Genomic DNA, 19,856 nt, shown 5'->3' with positions numbered 1-19,856 from the left:
GAACCCAACCGAAGAGGAGCTGAGGAGTGAAGAAGGTTTCAGTGTTGTTGTGTAGAGGAAGACGCCCCCTGCTGGTGGATGGATGCTCTCACAGACTAACGGCTGACTGTAAGAAAGTAAATGTTTCACCACACAGTGACCACGCCTTCATCTAAAGGTAGCCCGTACAGATTCATACCTTTAGTTACTCACTCATTAGATTCAGTCTCTTCTTCATGTCTTCATTAGGATTTATTTAGAAATAATGCAGTAGTGATTTGAACACGGTTGCTATACAGCCCTTAAAATATGGATACTGCCCTCGTGTGGCCATTGTACATCACTACAAAATACAGTTGTGTGTTTTTAGATTATTTTTTATGTAAAAGGGGGTAAATGGAAAGCTAACTTTATTTGGAGCATGTTTAGATTTATTGATGACTGAGTTCACATGCTCTCCCCTCCCCCCTCCTCTCCCCCTCCCCTCCCCTCCTCCCCCCTACTCTCCTCCTCCTCTCCTCTCCCCCCCCTCTCTGCTATTCCCCCTCCCCCCTCCCCCTCCCCTCCTCTAGCTGCTGCTGCTGCTGGATGTTGCGTTGTGAAGGTCGGTAGCGGAGCGTCTGTTCAGTCAGATGGAGATGGCGGTGATTAGAGACTAAATTTGGAAGGCAAAGACACCATCCACCTCCCTGAGCCTCCCGCTGCAGAAAGGACTCCCACTCGGACTGCTGTAAAAACAAACAAAAGAGAAAAGAGGCGGGGGAGGCTGACGAGAGAGAGAGAGAGAGAGAGAGAGAGAGAGAGAGAGCAGGTAAAGGTCCGTTAATAACCTGTTGTTGTGTTTCCGTCAGACGGAGGACGAGCTGAAACAAAAACATCATGTAGAAGCCAGATTTGAACATTTCTTGATTTATATTTGGATGGTTTTCAGTTTGATTTGAGGAGAGAAACCTGAACATCAGAGCATCTTTGTGTGCTCCTCTCCATGAGTCCATTTCTGTCAATGACCACAGTATTTTATTTCTAACAGTAGAAACACGTGATGTTGACGTGTTTAATCTGAAGATTCATTCGATGGTTTCTGCCTGAAGGGATTTTTCTTCCTCTTTAAACTCATCATAATTTGATTTAAAAAACTGAGGCTGCAGCCTTATTTTCAAACGCAGTATGTAGGAGTTGTCAGGTTACTGAGCAGAGTTTCAGCTGCTGGGAGGACAGACGTGTGTTTACTCTGAATCAACAAGATGACACTTTGCATGATACAGCTACATTATTATTTCAACAACAAGACATTTATCGCGAAACATTTTTTTAATGATTGCTCAATCAATCTATTAGTGCAAAAATAGAAAATGAATTGTCGACTGTAATGCTAACAAATGAATGGTTTCAGTGATGATTTGGAACAATGGTTGGTTCTAGTTTCTTTAACGGATGATTTACTGCTCTTTCCATCTTTTATGGTCCTAAATGTGTCCTTGGATTTTAGACTTTTAGTTGGCCAGCTCATCACTCTGGGGGCCTTGAAATTGTGATTACTTTAGTTTTTGTTTCTTTTTACATATAAAGGATAAGGGTTGTTTATCAACAGGCTTCATAAAGAACTGATATTCCTTTTTGAATATCAGGTGCCTTTTAAATATTCTTTATGATCCCACTCCATCCAATATTGTTTTACTGTCTCTTTATGCAGAAAAGGTTTTTGACCGGGTGGAGTGGGATGATCTGTTTTGTTGAACCTCTCCCTGATTGGTAAGGGTCCATACAATGAAGAGGAACATATTGCCTAGGTTTTTCTGTTTCAAAATCTCCCTGTGTTTCTGACCAAATGTTTCTTAAGCTCCATATGAAGTCTTATATCAGGTTTATGGATTAACAAAACCCTGCGTGTATGGAAATATATCCAGCAGAGACCTCGTGCTTATGGTGGTCTGGTACTCCCTCATCTTCTTTATTGGGCTGACAATATTAGAGCACTGGTATTGGATGTGAGATGTAAACACCTCTGATTAATGTCATAATATTGTCTCTGCAGGATCTCTGGCAAACAAATGTGGTATCCCTAGATCTAATTTTCATACATATCTACAACTGCGGAGCTTTGTGGCCTCACACTGTTATTGTTGTATCTCTAACATCCCTGTTAGATTTTCAAAATGGGGACAGACTTCAAGCAGATTATCTTAACCTTCTCCACCAATATCATTCTGTACCTTTAATTCCACTTAAAACACATGAGCACATTTCAGATGAAACCTGGGAGACAATTATTCAAAGAATTTACACATCTGTCGACGACATGTACAATTTAAAATAGTTCACTCATTTTTGAAAGGAGAGAGTGTGTAGAATTAGAGCACATCTGGACTCCACTTCCATCAATCAATCAACCAATTAATCAATCTTTATTGATGTGTGTGTCTCTTTGCAGATCTTTCCTCTCCTCCCAGGCATGAAGCAGTGATTATTTTTAACATGAACAATCCCATGAAGGTGTAACTGATAGTATAAAGAGGGGTGCTTGTGTATATGTGTGTATATGTGTGTATGTGTGTGTAAGGGTGTATACCTGAAGTGCTGAGATGGGCTCGGTGGGAGCGGAGCGCCGCAGGCCCACACCGGTCCAGACGCCCGAGGAGAGGGAGGTGTGGAGGGATGGAGGACGAATTGGATGGAGGGATGCAGGGAGGGAGGGGAGAGAGAGTGGCGTGGTGCAGAGCTTCAGCTTTGACTCGTACCAGCTGGAGGAGGACGAGATCAGTAAAAACGCCCCTGAGAGAGGAGTGCTGGCTCTGTCTGAGCCAGGTGAGACTTTCTATTCTTACTGTATGTGTGTGACAGTAAAATCTGAATATCATGAACAATACATAAATGTTTTAATGTTTTATATTTTATATGTCATGAATAACTTGTTGGCCTTTTGCTGTTTTTTTAAATTCAACCTTAAGAAATATACCTATAGCCTATATACAGATGCAGTCACACCTAACAGCTTAAGTTAGCTTATGTTAGCATTTAGCTTCCTTCTGATAAAATATATTAGACTTACCCTTACTAGCCCTAACCCCCAGGTATACACTAAAACTAATAATACTGAAGCTAAGCTAGCAGTGCTAACTCTGCTGCTGCATTAGCTGCTCTGTAACTGAAGCTAAGCTAGCAGTGCCGCTGGTTTAGCCTTATTTATCCTTATTAGCTGCAGATCCTATTTTCAGACTTCAAACAGGTGTATTGAAGGGTTCCGATTGGTTCTTCATTTTAATATTAACTGTTTTCTTCTGTTAGACTTCGAGGAGCCAATCCCTGATGACCGTTACCATGGTATATACTTTGCGATGCTGTTAGCTGGAGTTGGCTTCCTGCTTCCCTACAACAGCTTCATCACTGATGTGGACTACCTGCACCACAAGTTTCAAGGTGTTGACATTACACATGTTTGCCGACCTGCTTTATATGAGCAGCCGTCCAATAAGACTGTAGACTTTATTGTCCCCATGGGGAAATGTCTGTCTAAACAGACAAGTCCCACCAAAGAACATACATAGACAGAACACAGAGTGTAACACAAACAGAGTAAGACAAGAGTCAAGAGTTCCCTCTCCGGCCTGTTCAGTGAGGCGAGCTATTCTGCACCTCAGTGCTCTATACATCCGTCCTGAGGGAAGTGGGGGGAGGTGAGTGTTCAGTGGGTGTGTGATGTCCTCTTCTATTGAGGTTGCAATTGTGTGATGGCCCTGTTAGGTTGGGAGTGGGGAGACAGTGGTGAGTTTGGCCTTGTTTTTTACAGATAACATGTTGAAGAAGCAGGTGGAGCAGTACAGTAAGATGGGCTGGATCATGCTCTGATAGAGCAGCAGGAGGAAACAGGGGGCAACATTGAGTCCTTTCAGTTTGAGGATGACTGTCAAGTTCTGTGTTTTTGTGACCACAACTCTGCCCAAACTTGAAAAACTGCTTGATCAACTGCTGAAGGATGCAAAGGACAACTCAATTCTTATTCTTTGATTTTTATTTTCTTGAAGATGGTTTTGGGTTTGATGGTTTCAATGGACGTAAACAGAATGATGGAATATGAGGGAATGGAATAGGTTGATAACCTTCAAGATAAACAGAAAAGACATGCATTAGTCTCAAACAAATCCCAATCAACATTTCCCCTCAAAGTTTTCCTAAAGAATAAATGTTACCGTTACTTGATTCTCAAACAAACAAAGTCATTCAAATTAACCAAGGATCTCAAACCAATATAATGATTAAAGTAACAATATACATACTTAATCATTAAATTCACATAAAGTTTCAACAAAATGCATACCATACCACTGAGTGAAGTTTGTGATAGTCCAGGACAGAGATTTTGTCGGTGAGCATGGCAATGATGGCTGTGTCGTGTGAGTGTTTGAGGCATGTGGTGGTGGGTGACGGGCTCAGTTTCACAATAACCATGTCGTATCACTAACGTTAAAGAACCCCCACATGACTGACTTTTAGCCTTGACTTACTGAACACACCCCATTGAACACGTTAGCCTTTCGTGACTCGTAGTGACTCAACTTAATGTGACATCACACAGAGAGACACCAATATCACATTGTTGCAGTTTCGGTGTTACAGTTTTATCCAATCGTTAACACACTAAAATGACATGCATAGCACAATTATTTAAACTGACACACAGAGAGCAAAACTTCTTCTGAAGTCTCCAAAAGTCTAAACACATTTTCTGCTTTACACACATTTTGCAATTCAAAATGGCACTTTTTAAATGCACTGAACACGGTTCTCTGCATAAGACACAACAATCTGACATAAAGTCACATGTTTGCCATTTCAAAACACTGCCATTCAAAATGACACTACATGAGCTAATTGGCCAATGTATGTGCCACCTGGCCAAACACCTCAATGGTTAATTGTTATCACTTCAATCAGGAAGTAAGTACTATGAAAAGACCACAAGTGAGCACCTTTTTTTTTACAACAAGAAGGGAAGACGTTGCAGAGAGAGGAAGAGAAGAGGGAGGGTGAGAATGAGAGGGGGAGGAAGAGTGAGAGGTATTGGTAGAGCTGGTAGAGGAAGAGTGAGAGGTAGAGGTAGAGCTGGTAGAGGAAGAGTGAGAGGTAGAGGAAGAGCTGGTAGAGGAAGAGTGAGAGGTAGAGGAAGAGCTGGTAGAGGAAGAGTGAGAGGTAGAGCTGGTAGAGGAAGAGTGAGAGGTAGAGGAAGAGCTGGTAGAGGAAGAGTGAGAGGTAGAGCTGGTAGTAGAGGAAGAGCTGGTAGAGGAAGAGTGAGAGGTAGAGGAAGAGCTGGTAGAGGAAGAGTGAGAGGTAGAGGAAGAGCTGGTAGAGGAAGAGTGAGAGGTAGAGGAAGAGTGAGAGGTAGAGGAAGAGTGAGAGGTAGAGGTAGAGCTGGTAGAGGAAGAGTGAGAGGTAGAGGTAGAGCTGGTAGAGGAAGAGTGAGAGGTAGAGGTAGAGCTGGTAGAGGAAGAGTGAGAGGTAGAGGAAGAGCTGGTAGAGGAAGAGTGAGAGGTAGAGGAAGAGCTGGTAGAGGAAGAGTGAGAGGTAGAGGAAGAGTGAGAGGTAGAGGAAGAGTGGAGGAAGAGTGAGAGGTAGAGGTAGAGCTGGTAGAGGAAGAGGTAGAGGAAGAGCTGGTAGAGGAAGAGTGAGAGGTAGAGGAAGAGTGAGAGGTAGAGGAAGAGCTGGTAGAGGAAGAGTGAGAGGTAGAGGTAGAGCTGGTAGAGGAAGAGTGAGAGGTAGAGGAAGAGCTGGTAGAGGAAGAGTGAGAGGTAGAGGAAGAGCTGGTAGAGGAAGAGCTGGTAGAGGAAGAGTGAGAGGTAGAGGAAGAGCTGGTAGAGGAAGAGCTGGTAGAGGAAGAGTGAGAGGTAGAGGAAGAGTGAGAGGTAGAGGAAGAGTGAGAGGTAGAGGAAGAGTGAGAGGTAGAGGAAGAGTGAGAGGTAGAGGTAGAGCTGGTAGAGGAAGAGTGAGAGGTAGAGGTAGAGCTGGTAGAGGAAGAGTGAGAGGTAGAGGAAGAGCTGGTAGAGGAAGAGTGAGAGGTAGAGGAAGAGCTGGTAGAGGAAGAGCTGGTAGAGGAAGAGTGAGAGGTAGAGGAAGAGCTGGTAGAGGAAGAGTGAGAGGTAGAGGAAGAGTGAGAGGTAGAGGAAGAGTGAGAGGTAGAGGTAGAGCTGGTAGAGGAAGAGTGAGAGGTAGAGGTAGAGCTGGTAGAGGAAGAGTGAGAGGTAGAGGAAGAGCTGGTAGAGGAAGAGTGAGAGGTAGAGGTAGAGCTGGTAGAGGAAGAGTGAGAGGTAGAGGTAGAGCTGGTAGAGGAAGAGTGAGAGGTAGAGGAAGAGCTGGTAGAGGAAGAGTGAGAGGTAGAGGAAGAGCTGGTAGAGGAAGAGTGAGAGGTAGAGGAAGAGTGAGAGGTAGAGGAAGAGCTGGTAGAGGAAGAGTGAGAGGTAGAGGTAGAGCTGGTAGAGGAAGAGTGAGAGGTAGAGGAAGAGCTGGTAGAGGAAGAGTGAGAGGTAGAGGAAGAGTGAGAGGTAGAGGAAGAGCTGGTAGAGGAAGAGTGAGAGGTAGAGGAAGAGCTGGTAGAGGAAGAGTGAGAGGTAGAGGAAGAGTGAGAGGTAGAGGAAGAGCTGGTAGAGGAAGAGTGAGAGGTAGAGGTAGAGCTGGTAGAGGAAGAGTGAGAGGTAGAGGAAGAGCTGGTAGAGGAAGAGTGAGAGGTAGAGGAAGAGCTGGTAGAGGAAGAGCTGGTAGAGGAAGAGTGAGAGGTAGAGGAAGAGCTGGTAGAGGAAGAGTGAGAGGTAGAGGAAGAGCTGGTAGAGGAAGAGCTGGTAGAGGAAGAGTGAGAGGTAGAGGAAGAGCTGGTAGAGGAAGAGTGAGAGGTAGAGGAAGAGCTGGTAGAGGAAGAGCTGGTAGAGGAAGAGTGAGAGGTAGAGGAAGAGCTGGTAGAGGAAGAGTGAGAGGTAGAGGAAGAGCTGGTAGAGGAAGAGTGAGAGGTAGAGGTAGAGCTGGTAGAGGAAGAGTGAGAGGTAGAGGAAGAGCTGGTAGAGGAAGAGGTAGAGCTGGTAGAGGAAGAGTGAGAGGTAGAGGTAGAGCTGGTAGAGGAAGAGTGAGAGGTAGAGGAAGAGTGAGAGGTAGAGGAAGAGTGAGAGGTAGAGGTAGAGCTGGTAGAGGAAGAGTGAGAGGTAGAGGTAGAGCTGGTAGAGGAAGAGTGAGAGGTAGAGGTAGAGCTGGTAGAGGAAGAGTGAGAGGTAGAGGTAGAGCTGGTAGAGGAAGAGTGAGAGGTAGAGGTAGAGCTGGTAGAGGAAGAGTGAGAGGTAGAGGAAGAGCTGGTAGAGGAAGAGTGAGAGGTAGAGGAAGAGCTGGTAGAGGAAGAGTGAGAGGTAGAGGAAGAGTGAGAGGTAGAGGAAGAGTGGAGGAAGAGTGAGAGGTAGAGGTAGAGCTGGTAGAGGAAGAGGTAGAGGAAGAGCTGGTAGAGGAAGAGTGAGAGGTAGAGGAAGAGTGAGAGGTAGAGGAAGAGCTGGTAGAGGAAGAGTGAGAGGTAGAGGTAGAGCTGGTAGAGGAAGAGTGAGAGGTAGAGGAAGAGCTGGTAGAGGAAGAGTGAGAGGTAGAGGAAGAGCTGGTAGAGGAAGAGCTGGTAGAGGAAGAGTGAGAGGTAGAGGAAGAGCTGGTAGAGGAAGAGCTGGTAGAGGAAGAGTGAGAGGTAGAGGAAGAGTGAGAGGTAGAGGAAGAGTGAGAGGTAGAGGAAGAGTGAGAGGTAGAGGAAGAGTGAGAGGTAGAGGTAGAGCTGGTAGAGGAAGAGTGAGAGGTAGAGGTAGAGCTGGTAGAGGAAGAGTGAGAGGTAGAGGAAGAGCTGGTAGAGGAAGAGTGAGAGGTAGAGGAAGAGCTGGTAGAGGAAGAGCTGGTAGAGGAAGAGTGAGAGGTAGAGGAAGAGCTGGTAGAGGAAGAGTGAGAGGTAGAGGAAGAGTGAGAGGTAGAGGAAGAGTGAGAGGTAGAGGTAGAGCTGGTAGAGGAAGAGTGAGAGGTAGAGGTAGAGCTGGTAGAGGAAGAGTGAGAGGTAGAGGAAGAGCTGGTAGAGGAAGAGTGAGAGGTAGAGGTAGAGCTGGTAGAGGAAGAGTGAGAGGTAGAGGTAGAGCTGGTAGAGGAAGAGTGAGAGGTAGAGGAAGAGCTGGTAGAGGAAGAGTGAGAGGTAGAGGAAGAGCTGGTAGAGGAAGAGTGAGAGGTAGAGGAAGAGTGAGAGGTAGAGGAAGAGCTGGTAGAGGAAGAGTGAGAGGTAGAGGTAGAGCTGGTAGAGGAAGAGTGAGAGGTAGAGGAAGAGCTGGTAGAGGAAGAGTGAGAGGTAGAGGAAGAGTGAGAGGTAGAGGAAGAGCTGGTAGAGGAAGAGTGAGAGGTAGAGGAAGAGCTGGTAGAGGAAGAGTGAGAGGTAGAGGAAGAGTGAGAGGTAGAGGAAGAGCTGGTAGAGGAAGAGTGAGAGGTAGAGGTAGAGCTGGTAGAGGAAGAGTGAGAGGTAGAGGAAGAGCTGGTAGAGGAAGAGTGAGAGGTAGAGGAAGAGCTGGTAGAGGAAGAGCTGGTAGAGGAAGAGTGAGAGGTAGAGGAAGAGCTGGTAGAGGAAGAGTGAGAGGTAGAGGAAGAGCTGGTAGAGGAAGAGCTGGTAGAGGAAGAGTGAGAGGTAGAGGAAGAGCTGGTAGAGGAAGAGTGAGAGGTAGAGGAAGAGCTGGTAGAGGAAGAGCTGGTAGAGGAAGAGTGAGAGGTAGAGGAAGAGCTGGTAGAGGAAGAGTGAGAGGTAGAGGAAGAGCTGGTAGAGGAAGAGTGAGAGGTAGAGGTAGAGCTGGTAGAGGAAGAGTGAGAGGTAGAGGAAGAGCTGGTAGAGGAAGAGGTAGAGCTGGTAGAGGAAGAGTGAGAGGTAGAGGTAGAGCTGGTAGAGGAAGAGTGAGAGGTAGAGGAAGAGTGAGAGGTAGAGGAAGAGTGAGAGGTAGAGGTAGAGCTGGTAGAGGAAGAGTGAGAGGTAGAGGTAGAGCTGGTAGAGGAAGAGTGAGAGGTAGAGGTAGAGCTGGTAGAGGAAGAGTGAGAGGTAGAGGTAGAGCTGGTAGAGGAAGAGTGAGAGGTAGAGGAAGAGCTGGTAGAGGAAGAGTGAGAGGTAGAGGAAGAGTGAGAGGTAGAGGAAGAGCTGGTAGAGGAAGAGTGAGAGGTAGAGGAAGAGCTGGTAGAGGAAGAGTGAGAGGTAGAGGAAGAGTGAGAGGTAGAGGAAGAGCTGGTAGAGGAAGAGTGAGAGGTAGAGGAAGAGTGAGAGGTAGAGGAAGAGCTGGTAGAGGAAGAGTGAGAGGTAGAGGAAGAGCTGGTAGAGGAAGAGCTGGTAGAGGAAGAGTGAGAGGTAGAGGAAGAGCTGGTAGAGGAAGAGTGAGAGGTAGAGGAAGAGCTGGTAGAGGAAGAGCTGGTAGAGGAAGAGTGAGAGGTAGAGGAAGAGCTGGTAGAGGAAGAGTGAGAGGTAGAGGAAGAGCTGGTAGAGGAAGAGCTGGTAGAGGAAGAGTGAGAGGTAGAGGAAGAGCTGGTAGAGGAAGAGTGAGAGGTAGAGGAAGAGCTGGTAGAGGAAGAGTGAGAGGTAGAGGTAGAGCTGGTAGAGGAAGAGTGAGAGGTAGAGGAAGAGCTGGTAGAGGAAGAGGTAGAGCTGGTAGAGGAAGAGTGAGAGGTAGAGGTAGAGCTGGTAGAGGAAGAGTGAGAGGTAGAGGAAGAGTGAGAGGTAGAGGAAGAGTGAGAGGTAGAGGTAGAGCTGGTAGAGGAAGAGTGAGAGGTAGAGGTAGAGCTGGTAGAGGAAGAGTGAGAGGTAGAGGTAGAGCTGGTAGAGGAAGAGTGAGAGGTAGAGGTAGAGCTGGTAGAGGAAGAGTGAGAGGTAGAGGTAGAGCTGGTAGAGGAAGAGTGAGAGGTAGAGGAAGAGCTGGTAGAGGAAGAGTGAGAGGTAGAGGAAGAGTGAGAGGTAGAGGTAGAGCTGGTAGAGGAAGAGTGAGAGGTAGAGGAAGAGTGAGAGGTAGAGGAAGAGCTGGTAGAGGAAGAGTGAGAGGTAGAGGTAGAGCTGGTAGAGGAAGAGTGAGAGGTAGAGGAAGAGCTGGTAGAGGAAGAGCTGGTAGAGGAAGAGTGAGAGGTAGAGGAAGAGCTGGTAGAGGAAGAGTGAGAGGTAGAGGAAGAGCTGGTAGAGGAAGAGCTGGTAGAGGAAGAGTGAGAGGTAGAGGAAGAGCTGGTAGAGGAAGAGTGAGAGGTAGAGGAAGAGCTGGTAGAGGAAGAGCTGGTAGAGGAAGAGTGAGAGGTAGAGGAAGAGCTGGTAGAGGAAGAGTGAGAGGTAGAGGAAGAGCTGGTAGAGGAAGAGTGAGAGGTAGAGGTAGAGCTGGTAGAGGAAGAGTGAGAGGTAGAGGAAGAGCTGGTAGAGGAAGAGGTAGAGCTGGTAGAGGAAGAGTGAGAGGTAGAGGTAGAGCTGGTAGAGGAAGAGTGAGAGGTAGAGGAAGAGTGAGAGGTAGAGGAAGAGTGAGAGGTAGAGGTAGAGCTGGTAGAGGAAGAGTGAGAGGTAGAGGTAGAGCTGGTAGAGGAAGAGTGAGAGGTAGAGGTAGAGCTGGTAGAGGAAGAGTGAGAGTGAGAGGTAGAGGTAGAGCTGGTAGAGGAAGAGTGAGAGGTAGAGGTAGAGCTGGTAGAGGAAGAGTGAGAGGTAGAGGAAGAGCTGGTAGAGGAAGAGTGAGAGGTAGAGGAAGAGTGAGAGGTAGAGGTAGAGCTGGTAGAGGAAGAGTGAGAGGTAGAGGAAGAGTGAGAGGTAGAGGAAGAGCTGGTAGAGGAAGAGTGAGAGGTAGAGGTAGAGGTAGAGCTGGTAGAGGAGTTCATGGCCAAAGAAGAAAACAACTTTCAAATGAACTCAGAGCAACCTTAGTTGATCATGTCATCACGGGCTGACAATGTGAGAGGCTGGACAGAGAGTGCAGCCCAACTCGTTTTACTGTACTGGTATATGTAGCACTGACTTGTTTGGTGAAAAAAAAAATAAATAAATGTGTGTATCTGCAAAAATAAATGTGTGTATCTGCAAAAATAAATGTGTGTATCTGCAAATATTTATATGCATGTGAACAATCTGAAGAATTTTCTAAAATTCGAACTACGTTAGTATTATGGCAAAGCATACTAAAGATGAGAGTGCTTTTCCCAACAGTGTGTGGTTGGTTAGACAAAAATCTGGTCATATGAATGAAGTGTGTGCCATTTGGTGCAAACGTTTGATTTTGATAATGCTACCTGTAGTTTTGGTTGCAGTGCTTCATTTTGCAGGATATATGAGGTATTTTGCAGTTTGGGTGTGTGGTTTTGTGAATTGTGTTGATTATTTTGATAAAACCAGCCTAGTTTTCAAAACTGTGTTTTAGCAATTGGAAAAAACTGTAATATACAATGGTGGAAGGGGCGGAGCTTGATTGTAGCGATAAAGCAAAATTTGAACATGGAAGAGTCTCCTATCTGTTGCCAATTGACAGATGGGATTGTTAATGGATTAGTTTATGGATGGATTTGTTGACCGACATGCTGGTCATTAACTGACACCACAGAAGGCAGTCATACAGGTGTTAACGCTGGTTAAGATAAAGGAACAACAGATTAACATGACTGAACATAAAGAGAACTGCACCTCTTGAGAAAATGTGGATACAGACCTTCAGGGTTTAAGTTTACTGGTTGTAGTGTTTGTGTTTCAGGGACGTCCATCGTGTTCGACATGAGCCTGACGTACATCCTGGTGGCTCTGTTAGCTGTTATTCTCAATAACGTGCTGGTGGAGAGACTCAGCATGCACACCAGGATCACTGTGGGTGAGTCAAAGGACAAAACATTTTTATAAAAGTACCTCACTTTGGGAACTTCTGATATAGAAATAGATCCTATCTCAAACAAGAGGAACATCTGCTGAAGTGTGTTGACTGATAGATAGTTTCTCTCTGACGCTGCCATGTCTGTCTGTCTGTCTGTCTGTCTCCCTCTCCCTCTAGGTTATATCTTTGCTCTGGGGCCTCTGGTTTTCGTCAGTGTGTTTGATGTCTGGTTGGCAAAGTTCTCGACCAGACAGGCTTACGTAATCAACCTGGTGTCTGTAGGCGTGGTCGCCTTTGGATGTACAGGTATGACTCATTATAATGCCATATCTCTCCCTAACCCTAACGTCAGACTGTATCGCTATTCCTTCTGTCTGAGACACATAGCTCAGGGAACTTTGCCACCTGAACGAGCTCCTCCCTGGTTTGAGATTGACGAGGACCTTCCTTCCCCCTGGCCCCTAGAACTGCTTCACAATGTATGGAAGAAGAGTTGTCGATCTTATAATCAAAATGTTTCTCTTCATTCTGAATCTAATACCTGGAATAAACCAAAATGACAAATTGGTAAGGCATGGTTAGAAAAAGGAACACATCATTCCTGTATCATATGCTCGGAGGTGAACTGAGTGCAAACATTTCAAAGGTATCTGTCATAACGTTAAAAAAACTAATGCGGTGGACCCAAGTGCAGAAGCTCAACTAAATATTTATCAAACTAAAAAGGCAGAACAAAAAATGTACTCCTCCAAAATGTCCAAAAGAAAAAAGAGAAATACTAACACTGGAAAAATCTGACATAGACCAACAACTAACAATGAACTGACAACAAGAGGTAATGAATACTGAGACTAAATAGACACAGATGAGACGAATGACACAGGTGAAGACAATGAAGGCAATCAAGACTGGAGGGAAACACCCAGAGGGAGGAAGAAAGATAAGAAACACTGAGGACAAAAACTACAAAATAAATCCAGAAACACTAAAGACACAGATAACTCAAGAATTAAACAATATAGAATTGAACAAAGAAAAACACTAGGATAAGAAATGACAAATAACACAAACTAGACTAAACTAGGAACATTAAGATAACGCACAAGGGAAACAAGCAACGCCGGAAAAGAATCTAAACTGAAATACAAGACTAAATCATGACAGGATCAAAAGATATAAAAATGAAAAATTTAAGATTTTGAATCCATATTACTGGACTCCCTCCAGATTGTTCAGGCTCAATCTTACGGGCGATGATGACGGTTGGAAATGCTGCAGATTTGAAAGAACCTTTCTTCAGCTACTCTGGGAATGTCCCATGATTCAGAGTTGGCTGAAGGTTCAACAACATATAAAAGACATTACTCAGATAAACTTTGAATTCTTCCCAGGGCTTTATGTCCTCAGTGATCCACAGCCAACATCTCACTGTGGAGCAAAGGACTTCATTCAAACAAGTGTAATGGTTGGAAAACAGATAATAATGAGAAACTGGAGGAACCCAGGTGAGCCCTCGTTTCATGATGGTTCACAGAGCTGGCAATGGTGGCATTATATGAACAAGTCTCTTACATTCTTAAGGACAGGACTGAGAAATACGAGGCATAGAAGGCACAGGCAGTAAAGGTCAGAGCAGCTTCTTGAGCTGTGTTTCAGTTCAGGAAACTTGAATCGTATAGGAAATGAATCGTAGTGACTTGTAAACTTCTTCGTTCGACCACAGTGCAGCAGTCCAGTTTCTATGGTTACATGGGGATGCTGCCCAAACGATACACCCAGGGGGTGATGACTGGAGAGAGTAAGTACACTCACACAAATACCTACCTCTGTTCTCACCTGTCTCCTGTTCTCCTCTGTAATGACCTGTGTCTTTCTCTCTGTTCTCACCTGTCTCATATTGTCCGTCCCTCACAGGTACAGCAGGTGTCATCATCTCTCTTTCTCGAATCTTCACCAAGCTGCTGATCTCTGACGAGAGGAGAAACACGCTCATCTTCTTCCTCATCTCCATCAGTATGGAGATGCTCTGCTTCATGCTCCATCTGCTGGTTCGCCGTTCACAATTTGTCAGCTACTATACCAACCACACCCAAGGAAAAGGTCATGACCCACTGGACAATGGGACGGGATACAGGGTTCACCACGATGTCACCGCAGAGGAAGTTAGATTTGTAAGTATGTTGACAGTTTCTTCACCAAACACTAGATTTGCACACAGTGAATATACTGTTGGTCTGTTGGTCAGCCAGAAACCCTTAAATCTAGATTTAAGAAGGACGAGTTAGAGAAAGATAAAGGCGATGAGGGAAAACCTGAGATTGAGAGAGAGAGGAAGGCCTACAGAGAAACTGAGAGTCACGACTTAGAGAGGGGAAGGTGGGGGGGGGGGGATTAGAGATGAACCCAGAAAGGTTAATTAGAGCAAGAGAGAAAAGGCCAGTGATGACAACGGAGAAATATATTACGCTGGTGATCCTCTTCCAACTCAAAAATGGAGCAGTCAGACCACGCAGAGCTGAAATCTATCATCAAACTGCGTTCATGCTTCAGAGCCTTCAAAGAAAGACATTTTTCCTCAGGCTGTTTGTATTTGTGCATCATCATGTACGAGAGAAGCGTGGGAGGGACGTCACTGTGTGTAACTGCAGTGTGTGTTCTGAGTCTGGGGGCTGATTGACGCAGCTCTTTGTTCCGGTTGCCAGGGGAAACCAAGGCAGTGCTCTATATTATGAGATAATCAGGAAGAGTGGTGCCTTCTGGCCCTGAAGTCTCTCTAATCAACTAATGGATCGGTGTGTGTGTTAGTGTGTGTGAGTCCAGTCTCTCTAACATTATGATGTCAGCCCTTACTCTCTCACAGCGATTCTCTTTAAAGCCTGCCATATAAAACAGTGTCAAAGGATCAAATTCAAAACAACTCGAAGAGGGAAGTAATAAAGACTTTAGTAAGTAGTTTATTTGCCGTGTGACGCTTCATGTCATGTTTTCATTTTACGATTAAAAATAGTTTTGAGGAAACACCATTAAAAGACACGTAGAGTTTTATCAGAAAGATAAGTGTTGGATAATTTATATTATGACAAAATTCTTCCGATGATTTTCAACATTAACTTTTCAAATTATCCATCTTTTTGGTCTAACCAAGTTGTTAGCATAGGTTATCTAAGCTAAAGCACAAACCCTGCAGTAGCTAACAGTAATGCTAGCATGTTTGTCTTATTGTGGAGGGTTCTGAACGTTAATGCCAAATCATTCTGTAGAAGGACTTCCACAGATAGAGTTCGGGGCTCTCAGATGGGGGGTGCATGGGGAGTTCATTTGCTCCATCATATGGATGCAAAGGGATTGAATGCACCCATCAGCAAGTGGTGCCTTCTAACAGAGCCCGCCTCCTTGTTAAATCCAAGTGCTCCTCCACAACACCACGCCTCTGCTTTTTCACCAAATTCTCCCCCATTGCAGGTGAAATGAAAAACATCGTCATGAAACATTGGCACATTTTACAGTGTCCTAGCTCTAAAACAAGTATATGCTGATCCCTCTCTCATCTAACCCTAACCCTAAACCCCCCTCCTAAAAACTTGGCTTCCTGCTCCACCCTCTGGCTTCTTCAGGTGTGACCACTTCACTCACTGCTCCAACTCATCAGACACTGAACACTGTCGCCCACCCACTGGCCAAAAAATTCAACATCAACTCTTTCATAAACTGAAGTAACACACGTGTTGTTTACATACTCAGTGCCCATGTGGGTTAGGGGGAGGGGTCTTTGTGGGTTAGACCAAAAACCCCTCAACAAAAGTATTGCTGAACATGAAGCAGCGGCCAAATCACAACATGGACTATGCAATAATAAGACAAACCATGGTTCTGCTGCACATTTTGGAGAATTTAAAGAATCTCTTGCTCCAAGTAAGGGGGGGGGGGGGGGATTTTCACACTCAACACAGAAGAATCAATTTTGTCATTTTTTTGTAATGTGTTTTAAATTATTGTATGCGATGTCAGAGAAACATTTTTCATCTTGTAAATATTATATATGTTCTAAACATTTCCACACCTTTGGATGCATTGGTTTATTGGAGGGCTACTCATAAGTGAGTATTGCTTAACTCTCAGCTTGACTCCCACTTATTAACCAACGAGTGATGACTCTCTGTGAGTAGTAGTGTACAGAACTTTTCAAATCGGTATATGTGCTGTTAGACTCAAAAGAAGATGCAATGCATCCAAACCTGTTCTTTGCACTTTAATAATTCATTATTTTTCCAAAAGTGATTGGTTTTCTCCAGAACTGCATTATGTTTGGAAAAAAAAGTCTGCCATTCCATTATGGTAAAGATCTTTTCTTTACAAACCCTCAATGGGTGTCTGTCTTCAGGGAAACGGGGGTACAGGCCCAATCCCCACAGAGGAAGGCGTCGAGGACATCGCAGGTGGGACGTACATTCGCTTTGATGCCCCAAAAGCCCAGATAAGGAAGAGCTGGCCCGGTGTCCGCGGTACTTCCTGTTTTAATCCTGTGTCCTCTCTGCTTAATTACCCTTTAACTTTGACAGAATAAGTACAAGTTTAAAATGTGATCCTGGGAGATTTCTGGGAGTAGTGGCATGTTCATGGTTTTTAAACTTCCCCCTGTGTGTCTATATTTTCTGACCAGATATGATCCTACATCGCTACGTGGTGTCACGTGTGATCTGGGCCTACATGTTGTCCATAGCGGTGACCTATAGCATCACTCTGTGCCTGTTCCCCGGCCTTGAGTCAGAGATACGAAACCTCACGTTAGGGGAGTGGCTCCCCATCCTCATCATGGCCACATTCAACATGTCTGACTTTGTTGGAAAGGTGGGTGCATGTTTTGTAACCCATGAAGAAGAAACCAAACAGACTGTAAATAAGACATTATATTACACACTCTGCCTCTTTTTGAAATTACATTTTTATTAATTATTTCTGAGAATTTTTTAAGTGAAAAAAAGTTATTTTATATATATATAGTTATTACTTTATGACCTGACATTTAGTCTGGACCACAGCTTCAAAGGAAAGGAAGTGTCCTTTCACAGCTTGGTTTTTGCTGCTCCCAGGTGGCCAAAGAAACTCAATAGCTTCTAGCCATTTTATTCTAAGCTTTAACTGAGTGTTAGAATTCATACTTCAAATTGAAATGACATTTTTTTGTCTTGTATATGATGCTCCAACATGAAATAGTCCATAATTTTAAATGAGGGAGCAGCTGAGATAAATTATTATTAACAATCACTTTCAAAAGAAGGAGAAGAGATTTGAAGTGTAATTTTAAAAACAGGTGTTCACCTCTCTGCCTCCAGGTTTTTCATCAATTATCAGTTTATAATTTACTGAGAAATAACCACAAAGAAAATAAACTGTAGAATTATTATGCATCTTCCATTTCACTTCTAAAGACCCCTGATCAAAAGATATGTAGTTATATCATAATGACACACTTTGACCACCTTTGAAAGAAATGTACTGAAAAGACAAACCCGACCCCAGTCCTGACCTAACCCCCCCTCTACATATGAGCTTTATGTTTCAGTGATGAAAGTTTGGAACTTCTTTTAAGCCTATCAAAGTCTGTGGTCTTCCTCACAAGTTGCATAAAGCCTCAATAACCTCTTTTACCTGAGAGGTCAAAGATTCAAAAAATAATTAGGTGCATATGAAATTATTTGTGTTAACACCATTTATAATACTTTAATCAAACCTCATCTTTTCTCTCTTTCATACTTTATGAGTTACTTAGTTCATCATTGTATTATCATAATTTTAATAAATGTTCATCAAAAAAAAATCACTGAGCTGATGTGAAAGTGTAAAAGGAGTCTCTCCATTTATGAAACCTCAGAAGAATGATGGAAAGAAACTGTGTTAATTCAGCTCTTCTGTGACACCAGAGTGTTTAAACTTCAATAAGGGGCAAGATCATTTTAATCTTAAATTTTGATACTCAATGACGAAGCAGAAAAGATTTGAACCTCCAGCTTCCTTCCTCTGTCCTCAGATCCTGGCAGCGCTGCCATACGATTGGTCTGGAGGTCGCCTGCTCTTCTTCTCTTGCCTGCGGGTCGTCTTCATCCCTCTGTTCGTCATGTGTGTTTACCCGGTCAGCTCTCCCACCCTGTCCCACCCCGCCTGGCCCTGTCTCTTCTCCCTCCTTATGGGAGTCACCAACGGGTACTTTGGATCTGTTCCTATGATCCAGGCTGCTGGAAAAGTGCCGCCCGAACAGAGGGAGCTGGCAGGTGGGTTCACCTGAATGGACAGATAACATAATGTAGTGATAGTTAGTACAGAGCTACATGGAGTCAGGCTTTGTCTTTTTTCTGTTTAATTAGTGTTTCAAAAACATCTGGATAAAAATAGATGTGTTGTATGGCCTGTGCTTAACCCTGACCTGTACTTCTATGTACAGTGATCATGGGTGGCAGTAGCTCAGTCTGCAGGGACGCCGGTTCAAGTCCCAACATGGACCAAGTCCGGATATTGGTCGGTTAGCTATGTTTGTGTAGCTTGGTCATTAAACAGAGTGTTAAACCGAATTTCTCCACGCGCGATTAATAAAGTATAAATTATTATTATTAATTATACCAATAACCATAATCATTTTAATAATAATAATAACTTTATTCTTATAGCACGTCTAAAAACAGACGTTCACAAAGTGCTTTGACGGACAAAGCAAAGGCAGGAACTCATTAAGGCATTAAACATCAGCATCAAGGCCAAACAGAGAGACATCTACATCAATAATATTTATAAAATACAAGTCATAAGAAAATATACATCAGCAGGTCTCAACAGGCAGTGGAGGCTTAAAGATATTACAATTAAAGACTGATAAAAAGAAAATAAAAGTCACCTGGCTGATGTTATAATATAAAAGTAAAGAAGACGACGACACATCATCACAGGTAATAAAAAGAGAACAAAGATAAAAAGTGTTAAAATCAAAGAGAGCCGGTCAATATATGAAAGCAGCAGAAGAAGAAGGGTTAAGAATGGATGAAAAGTTTAAGAACAATAAAATGAATGAAGAAAGGGAGAGATTAATACAAATATTTAAAAGGTGAAATCACAAAAAAATGTGTTTTAGGAAGTGATTTAAAGATGTGACTGAATCTGCCCACTTAATACCCTTTATCCCATCAGGCTCTTTGACTTTGATTATTTTTGATGAATTATTCTATATTTAATCATAAGATGTCGTCTCAACATTTTTATTGTCTGGAGTGAGAATGCTACCACACCGTTGGCCCTGCTTTCAATAAATGAAATGTCCCTATCAAAACTTTGTTGTCAAACATCTTAGAAAAGATTTAAATCAATCAAATAAGTGATGTCTTGAAGAAAGATAATATTTACAATAATTCAAATAAGTAATTTAATTCAGGGTTCTGAAAAAAGCAATCTGTTGGGACTGCTCCTCTGAGGGAATCCAATGATGGATGGAGCTTCTTAGTTTCTTTAACCTTTCTTTCATGTTCATCATTACACATGCTAAATGTTAGCATGTTAATTCAGGTCCCTTTGCTTATGAGGAAATGCTAATGTTATCATCATATTGTCTCTCTGTTATCTCTGTCTTGATCGTCTGCTCTTTGTGTTTTCAGGAAACACTATGACAGTCTCCTACATGACTGGCCTGATGGTGGGCTCTGCTGTGGCATACGTAGCTTACAGCTTCATCGCTCCAGGATCAGAAACACACTTACACACACTTGACCTTCATTCACCTGCCAACACTAGTGGGTATTGAATGGTGCAGACTGACAGACTCCAATCAAGCTGCAGAGGATGAGAAACTTTGGATGTTATCAGATTTTATCATCCTCCTGCTGGTGATGAACTTTTCTGTGAGGTGTAGAACAGCAGCTCATCTGGCCAACCACACTTCAGAGAGTGTAAAATGGCGTCTGCATGCATGGAAGCACTTGGGCTGCCGTTTGTGTAAGGTCAAAGACGTTTTTGCAAAAGGAAATGAATTTATAATCAGTCTCAGATGGGTGATGTTGGTTA

The 19,856-nt window shown here is 43.8% G+C and overlaps 1 protein-coding gene across 4 annotated transcripts in view; it reads left to right on the top strand.

Moving 5' to 3' along the window:
- Nucleotides 1–547: 547 nt before the first annotated feature.
- The window catches only part of slc29a4a (solute carrier family 29 member 4a), a 20,825-nt gene continuing 1,516 nt past the window's right edge, over nt 548–19,856 (top strand). Inside the window, exons 1-11 of one of the 4 annotated variants that reach the window (XM_065952361.1) lie at nt 548–790; nt 2,540–2,784; nt 3,265–3,396; nt 11,700–11,813; nt 11,991–12,119; nt 13,537–13,611; nt 13,728–13,984; nt 16,195–16,315; nt 16,474–16,661; nt 17,842–18,082; nt 19,451–19,856. The exon at nt 19,451–19,856 is cut by the window's right edge and continues 1,516 nt beyond it. In XM_065952361.1, the coding sequence (XP_065808433.1) occupies nt 2,562–2,784; nt 3,265–3,396; nt 11,700–11,813; nt 11,991–12,119; nt 13,537–13,611; nt 13,728–13,984; nt 16,195–16,315; nt 16,474–16,661; nt 17,842–18,082; nt 19,451–19,596 (1,626 nt within the window). In that variant the 5' untranslated portion in view covers nt 548–790; nt 2,540–2,561 and the 3' untranslated portion in view covers nt 19,597–19,856. Of the gene's footprint in view, nt 797–835; nt 2,785–3,264; nt 3,397–11,699; nt 11,814–11,990; nt 12,120–13,536; nt 13,612–13,727; nt 13,985–16,194; nt 16,316–16,473; nt 16,662–17,841; nt 18,083–19,450 lie in introns of those variants that run through there. The other 3 variants (XM_065952360.1, XM_065952362.1, XM_065952359.1) reach the window with 3 other exon arrangements.

The sequence above is a fragment of the Labrus bergylta genome, unplaced genomic scaffold (assembly GCF_963930695.1).
Source record: "Labrus bergylta unplaced genomic scaffold, fLabBer1.1 SCAFFOLD_190, whole genome shotgun sequence".
NCBI lineage: Eukaryota > Metazoa > Chordata > Actinopteri > Labriformes > Labridae > Labrus > Labrus bergylta.
This window is presented reverse-complemented; position numbering and strand designations above follow the sequence as displayed.